Source organism: Tribolium madens, unplaced genomic scaffold (assembly GCF_015345945.1).
Source record: "Tribolium madens isolate multiple individuals breed KSU strain unplaced genomic scaffold, Tmad_KSU_1.1 Scaffold_71;HRSCAF=194;Tcas5.2_LG6, whole genome shotgun sequence".
NCBI classification, from domain to species: domain Eukaryota; kingdom Metazoa; phylum Arthropoda; class Insecta; order Coleoptera; family Tenebrionidae; genus Tribolium; species Tribolium madens.
In genome coordinates this window covers 4,965,858-4,973,934 of record NW_025401041.1, presented here as the reverse complement: position 1 = coordinate 4,973,934, position 8,077 = coordinate 4,965,858, and the positions used below count along the sequence as shown (strand labels likewise).

At 32.6% G+C, this 8,077-nt stretch overlaps 2 protein-coding genes across 2 annotated transcripts in view; both read left to right on the top strand.

Annotated features, from left to right (window-relative positions):
- The window catches only part of LOC123009144 (vesicle-associated membrane protein 2-like), a 2,687-nt gene extending 2,594 nt beyond the window's left edge, over nucleotides 1–93 (top strand). The window contains exon 6 of the mRNA XM_044405270.1: nucleotides 85–93. Coding sequence (XP_044261205.1) covers nucleotides 85–93 — 9 coding nt within the window. The remainder of the gene's footprint in view (nucleotides 1–84) is intronic.
- A 1,040-nt stretch (nucleotides 94–1,133) lies between these two features.
- On the top strand, nucleotides 1,134–7,820 carry LOC123008445 (cullin-2). The gene is made up of 8 exons (XM_044404240.1): nucleotides 1,134–1,482; nucleotides 1,531–1,987; nucleotides 4,225–4,629; nucleotides 4,680–4,934; nucleotides 6,489–6,869; nucleotides 6,931–7,197; nucleotides 7,249–7,464; nucleotides 7,514–7,820. Exons 1-8 carry the CDS (start codon nucleotides 1,364–1,366, stop codon nucleotides 7,643–7,645), a joined length of 2,232 nt encoding a protein of 743 aa, XP_044260175.1. The 5' UTR covers nucleotides 1,134–1,363; the 3' UTR covers nucleotides 7,646–7,820.
- Nucleotides 7,821–8,077: the final 257 nt, after the last annotated feature.

The following is an 8,077-nucleotide window of genomic DNA, read 5'->3' as shown; positions in this document are numbered from 1 at the left end:
CGGGCACTCCCGCCACCGGGGCCGCCAACAACGGCTAGAGTCGTTCAGGTTAGGGCAATCACTGGTTTTCTTTTACGGTTTTAGAGGCTTTAAACAAACTCTGTACAAAGTTATAAAGACATTTCGCCGTATTTATGGAGGTTACTCATGATTTATGTGTTAGATGTCATATATTAGAGCGGCTGTATGGGGTTTAGCGTTATTGTAAATTTGTTAGTGGATTCATGATTTCACGACATTGTATAAAAGGTTTAACTATAATTATCAGTGTAACATATTGATATTATCTATTTATTAACACTTTATTATTATGATTACCAAATAATAAATTATTCAATAGGTTCATACGTGTTTTTCTCAACCAATTATACAACCAGGTCAACGAACACACTTACTAAGACAATTAAATACTTAAATATGCTAAAATATGGAACGTTCTACTTTTATCATTTCAAAGTTTCTCTTTTCTAGTAATTGAAAGTTTTTTTGAGCCAACTTGGCAACCAAATTTTTTATTTTAAACTTACTTTTTTATATAACAATTAGAGGCTACGAGGTTTGTATTAAATAACACTTTAGTACCAATTTTTAATCTGGTTAAGAACTTCATTTAAATTAATTGTTAATAAACAATAAAATAATTCTTTTTAAGTAAAATTTTCTGGCGCCATCTTACGAGCAACTCTTTATACTACTATAAAGAAGATTTCTGTTTTAGGAGATACGTGTAATATTGATTAAACAATATTATTATGATTATTAGTGTCATTTTTGCATAGAATAGGTGCCAAGTGTGCACAATTTTATATGATCATTTTGCAAATAAGAAAAATTTGATGTTGTTTTAGTGTTTTTGTCTATGTGACATTGGCAGTGTTTTCAAATATCTTTTTTTAAAATTATTGTCCTGTGACGTTTTTGCTTTCTATTTATATAGAATCTCCTCCAGATGTTTTATATTTTTTGAAAAGTCGCAGAAATGACGTAGTGGCATTTTCCACTGAAAAATAAAACGCATAAACGCTAAAATTAAATTCCATTGTTGTCAAAATTCCAAGTCATCAAGGCATGCGTTGGCGCCCACTACCAACCTCATCAACATTTCTCTCAATGACAAAAAAAAATAAAACGAATGCACGAAACAATGATAATTGATTAAGTTGGTGTAAAAATGGTCCAAATTGCATTTTTCCGAAATTTCCTAACCTCAAAGCCCCTTTTTCGAAAATCCAAGATGGAGTCACCAACCAACTGTCATTTCATACGTCAAACTGACCCCAATTCGTCGTAGTTTCAACAATGTTTAAATTGAAAAATTAGAAACCATCAGAAAAAACGGTTTTATTTTTAGAAACGCTCAGTCATGTCTCTGAAACCGCGTCGTGTGGACTTCAACGCGACCTGGGGGTCCATCCGGGACACCATTCGGGGGGTGATCACCCTAGACCACGTCCCTCGCCCCGTATGGAACGACCGCTTCTCGTAAGTCATTTCAAGGAACTCTAACCTCACTTTAGCCCCCTTGTCCAGGGACGTCTACTCGCTTTGTGTGGCCCACCCCGAGCCCATGGCCGACCGTCTGTACGCCGAAACCAAGCAGTACCTCATCGACCATGTCTCGAAGTTGCTCGTGCAAGTCCAGGACGAGGGGGAGGCCAATTTGGTCAAGAGTTATTACCATTATTGGTCGCAGTACTCCGTGGGGAGTCAATACTTGCACAGTTTGTACTTGTACCTCAACCAACAACACATCAGGACTCAGAAACTCTCCGATGCTGAGATTATTTATGGGAGTTCGGATTCGTCAGGGGGCGAACAGATGGAAATTGGGGAGTTGGCACTCGAAGTGTGGCAGTCGGGGATGATAGCCCCTCTGGGGCAAAGGCTTGTTAAACTGCTACTGGAGGCTATAGGGGAAGATAGGGCGCAAAACACATGCGCTATACCCATTGACGCGGTCAGGGGGACCATTCTCAGCTTCGTCGAGGTAACCCAACCTCACTTTTATTTTTCGTTAAATTGAAATAAAATTTCTTTCTTTCTTTAAGTTTGTTTAAAAAGGAAAAAATTTGTCATGGCCCACTGAGGCAATGTTTTTTCGTCTGTTTTTATTCATGAAAAAATAAGATTTTAGGTTTAGGTTTTCTTTTTTTTAATTATGTAGGCAGCTATGAGAAATAGTCACTGTTTTGGGACTTTTTTGTGATGAGGTTGGCAAACAATTTTTTTCTTTTTTCCGTACACTGGGGAGAAACCTATGACATTATTTTAATATTTATTAGTTTTTTGTGTGGCAGTGAAAAATTAAAAAAATCATGGGTTCTTCTAATTTCTTGATTTTTTATTTTTTTTATAGATCACTGATGAACCAAAACTATAATTTAAAGACTTTTTTTGTAATTGACATTTTGTTTACTTCATTGTGAAAAAACTTTGTGAAAAATTGTTATTTGATTTTTTTTGTCCAACTGAGGAAACAAATTTATTTTAAATGCATTTGTCGAAGTTTTTCCGTTATTAAAAGCGTTTGGTTACTGTGCTAGCTATGAAAAATATTTATTTATTGATTTTTTTATAGTACTTTTGTTACTTATTGTACTTGGATGGCGTTGAAAAAACAAATTTCGCTTTTTTTTTGTATTAGTTAAAATTGATATCATATTGTTGTTGTATTTTTTTAACTACATATATTTAATTCCTTTAGATCAACTTGGCAAACAGTTTTTTTTTTCTTTTTTTAGGAATATTGAGGAAAAATCTATGACACTATCTTAATATTTGTAAACTAGTTTTTATGTTGGTAGTGACAAATTAAAAAATTTGTGAATATTTGGGAAAAAATCTGATTCATTCAATTTTCATAAAATTTGTTTACTTCGTTAGTCATGACACTAAGAGTAGTTTAAAAACTATTTGAAAAATGTGATTTATTTTGAGGAATTTTTTTTTATATCACAGGTAATGTGAAAATTTGTTTAATTTTTTTGGCCAACTGGGGAAACAATTTTTTTAATTAAATTTGTCGAACTTTTCTGTTATTAAAAACGTTTGCTTACCGCACTGGCTATGAAAAATATTTTTTTATTGATTTTTTCATATTACTTTTGGTACATGTTTTACTTGGTTGGCTTTGAAAAATAACAAATTTTCTTTTTTTATTAGTTAACATATTGTTGCTTAAAATTTCTTTAAAAATGTCGTATTTTTCTAACGCCCTTTAAAGGGGAAAATTTTTTTTCATGGCTTACTGAGGAAATGTTTTTTGGTCATCTTTTTGCGATCACTTGTTAAACATTTTTTTACTTTTTTTACGAACATTGGGAAAAAATTGGTGACACCATTTTAATACTTGTAAATACGTTGGCAGTGAAAAATTAAAAAAAATTATGAATATTTGGGAAAAAATTTGATACGTTCAATTTTCATGAAATTTGTTTACTCCGTTAGCCATGAAACTAAAAGATATTTGAAAAATGTGATTTATTTTAAGGAAAAAAAAATATGACTCACAGGTAATGTGAAAATTTGTTTGATTTTTTTGATCAACTGGGTAAACATTTTTGTTAAATATTTTGTCGAACTTTTTCGCTATTAAAAAAGTTTGCTTACTGCACTGTCTATGAAAAATATTTCTTTATTGATTTTTTTCATATTACTTTTCTTACATATGTTACTTGGGTGGCTTTGCAAAAATTAAAAATTTTGTTTTTTTTATATTAGTTAACACATTGTTGCTTAAAATTTATTTAAAAATGTATTTTTCTAACTTTATTTAAAGGGGAATTTTTTTTCATGGCTCACTGAGGAAATGTTTTTTTTTGTCATCTTTTTGCGATCACTTGTTAAACATTTTTTTTACTTCTTTTACGAACATTGGGAAAAAATATGACACTATTTTATTACTTCTAAATAAGTTGGCAGTAAAAAATAAAAAAATTCATGAATATATGGGAGAAAATATGATACATTTAATTTTCATGAAATTTGTTTACTCCGTTAGCCATGAAACTAAAGTTGTTTAAAAGCTATTTGAAAAATAAGATTTTGAGGCAAAAAAAAATTCATGGCTCACAGATGTTTTTTATTCATAAAAAAATTCCTTTGTTTAAACATTCTTCAGATTGCATCGTTGGCTATGAGAAATAGCCATGAATATTTGGGAAAAAAATTTAATGAAATTTGTTTACTCCGTGGGCTGTGAAAACTAAAGTTGTTGAAAACCAGGTGCAGGGCTACAAGAAGAAGGGCCAACTGCAGCTCTACCAGGAGTTGTTCGAGGAGCCCTTCCTCAAAGAGAGTGGTGAGCACTTCAAACGCGACGCTGCTAAACTTCTCCAAGAGAAAAACGTCTCCCTGTATATGGAGCGAGTCAAGGGGAAAATTGAGGAGGAACTCCTTCGTGCACGTCGTTTCCTCCACACCAGTTCCCTCCCGAAAGTCTCCCAACGGTGCGAGACACACATGGTGGCCGAACATTTGGACTTTTTATACAGCGAATGTGTGGCTATGGTACAGGGTGAGCGCAAAAAGGATCTCTCCAATATGTACGATCTGCTCAAGAGTGTCCAAAATGCAATGGTTGTTCTTGTCGATACAGTTTTGGATCACATCAAAATGCAAGGATTGACTGTATGTTTTTTTCTCGAGTTGTTTTATCAATTTAGTGATTTTTTTCTCAGGCTGTTGGTAATATTGATACCGAAAATATACACATAACTTTTGTCGAGAATATGTTGGCTGTGTATAAGAAGTATAAACTGTTGATTCAAGAAGTGTTTAAGTCGGATCAGAATTTTATGGGGGCCTTGGATAAGGCCTGTAGTTCGGTTATTAATTATAAGTTTGGTAAACCTGTATGTAAGAGTCCCGAATTTTTGGCCAAGTATTGCGACGCTTTGTTGAGGAAGTCAAGTAAAGGGATTAGTGACTCGGAGGTGAGTGTTTTTTTGACCAACTGGGGAAACAATTTTTTTTTACTTTGTTGGCTTTTAAAGAACAAAGTATCAAATTGCAGTGAAATTTAATTTTGGTTATTTATTTTTTTCATAGACCACTGAGGAAACAAATAAAAATATTATTTATATGGTTTTTTTGTAGTCGACATTTTAGTTTCTTTGTTGGTTATGAAAAATTTACTTTTTTAATTTTTTGTTCACCTTGTTGGTCGTGAAAAAGAGAAAAGTGAAGAAATTTTTTACTTTGTTGGCTTTGAAAAAACAAAATAACAAATTGCATTGTGATAATTTTAATTGGTTTGATAGTCACAATTTTTTTCTTCGAGTGTGGTGAAGTTTAAATTTGGCTATTTATTTTTTCATAGACCACTGGGGAAACAAATAAAAAATATATAATTTAAGGGCTTTTGATGGTTGACATTTTGGTTACTTTGTTTTTATTTTCTACTTGGTGAAAATTTGTACACCTCGTTGGCCATGAAAAAATGAAATGTGGCTACGTAGTTATTTATTCTCGTTTTCGGGTTTCGTTTTTCGTCTTTAGCTTGGCAAACATGATTTTATTTTCGTTATTAAAAGTGTTTGGTTACCGCGTTGACCATGAAAAATATTTATTTATTAATTTTTTGTTATATAACTTTTGTTTGTGGTTTTGACTCACTTTTTATTTTAAAATAAAAAACAAATTTTATACTTTGTTGGTTTTGAAAAAACAAGGTAACAAATTGCATTGTGACGAAGGGTTTTTTTGGAGTTCACATTTTGGTTACTTCGTTGGTTATGAAAAACGTTTTTTTTTATTTTCTACTGGGGCTTTGTGAAAATTTGTACACTTCGTTGGCCATGAAAAAAATAAAAATGGCTACGTAGTTGTTTATTCACATTTTCGGGTCTCGTTTTTCGCCTTTAATTTTGCAAAGTGATTTTATTTTTGTTATTAAAAGTATTTGGTTACCGCGCTGACCATGAAAAATATTTATTTATTGATTTTTTTATCACTTTTGTTTGTGGTTTTAACTCATTTTTTGTTTTAAAATTAAAAACAAATTTTATACTTTGTTGGCTTTGAAAAAACAAAGTAACAAATTGCATTGTGACGAAGGTTTTTTTTTGTAGTTGACATTTTGGTTACTTCGTTGGTTATGAAAAACATTTTTTATGTAATACTGAGGTTTTGTGAAAATTTGTACACCTCGTTGGCCATGAAAAAATTATAAATGGCTACGTGGTTATTTATTCACATTTTCGGGCCTCGTTTTTCGCCTTTGGCTTGACAAACCTGATTTTATTTTTGCTATTAAAAGTGTTTAGTTACCGCGCTGATCACGAAAAATATTTATTGATTTTTTTATCACTTTTGTTTGTGGTTTTAACTAATTTTTTAATTTTAAAATAAAAAACAAATTTTATACTTCGTTGGTTTTGAAAAAACAAAGTAACAAATTGCATTGTGACATTTTGGTTACTTCGTTGGTTATGAAAAGTGAATGAAAATTTGTCCACCTCGTTGGCAATGAAAATTTTTTTTTTTAGGTGGACGAAAAGCTCGCCGAGAGCATAACAATTTTCAAGTATATCGACGACAAGGACGTTTTTCAAAAATTTTACTCTCGAATGTTGGCCAAACGTCTGATCCACCAACAAACTCAAAGTATGGACGCCGAAGAAGCCATGATAAATCGTTTAAAACAAGCTTGTGGTTACGAATTTACAAGTAAATTACATCGAATGTTTACCGACATGTCGGTTAGTGCAGATCTCAACAACAAATTCAACGCATTTTTGAAACAAGACAACATCGACCTCGGAATCAATTTCAGTATTTACGTATTACAAGCGGGGGCGTGGCCACTGGGTCAGACGATGACCACGCCCTTTACGTATCCTAGACAACTGGAGAAGAGCGTCCAAATGGTGAGTGAGAACAACAAGTGGGCGTGTCTTGGATTAAAATGTTGTTTTATCCAATTTCCAGTTTGAAAATTTCTATCATAATAGGTTCAACGGCCGGAAATTAACATGGTTACACAATTTATGTCAAGCGGAACTGAAATTGGGACATTTGAAAAAGTCGTATTTAGTGACAATGCAGACGTTTCAAATGGCCACTTTGTTGTTATTCGAACACACTGATTCGCTCACATTTAGAGAGATTAGGGAGAGTTTACAGCTAACATCGGAACAGTATCACAGATATGCGGCTAGTTTAATTGATTGTAAATTATTGATAGCGGACAGTACGGTAGGTGAAGCCACGCCCACATCATTTTCTCGTTTAATTTACTGTTTTTAGGACTTGAAACCTGAAACAGTGCTACGTTTAAACATGGAATATAATAATAAGAGGACGAAATTTCGAATAAATGCAGCTGTGCAAAAAGAGTCGCCCCAGGAGATCGAACAAACGATGAATTCGGTTGAAGAAGATAGAAAAATGTATTTGCAGGCAGCCATCGTTAGGATTATGAAATCAAGGAAAATACTTAAACATAATGCGTTAATACAAGAGGTGAGGAGGAAAAAATGTCGAATTTGGGGTTTAAATGAGTGGTTTTTAGGTTTATGCACAATCGAAAGTTTCTTTCGCACCGAGTGTTCAACTGATTAAAAAGTGTATCGAGTCGCTTATCGATAAACAATATATTGAAAGGACACCACATTCAAGCGAAGAGTATAGTTATGTAGCTTAGAAATCACTAACTTAATTGTGTTTGTGACGACCGGTTTGACATGTAACATACTTGTAAATAAGTGATCACTATTAATTTTTCTATGGTTTGATTTCGGCCAGGTTAGTTATGACTAATGATTGTAATTTGCCCTTTGTGATAATGAAATATAAACGAGAAATGAGTTTTATTCACACCCATGTCGAATTTCTGACCTCAAGGATGGTTGGGAAGTGTCTCATTACTGACCTCTAATCTAGCCCTACTTGAAAGTAAAATTGTATACAAGCATTGGTAGAAAAAAAATCTCGACAAAAATGAAGCACTCCACTCGGTATGTAATATACTATTTTACTTTTAATCCGATATAAAATTGTTATAGTTTTTGAGTTGTTTTTTTTTTACTAAACAAAGTTGAAAAAAGCTGAAACTAAAACAATATATTATTATAAT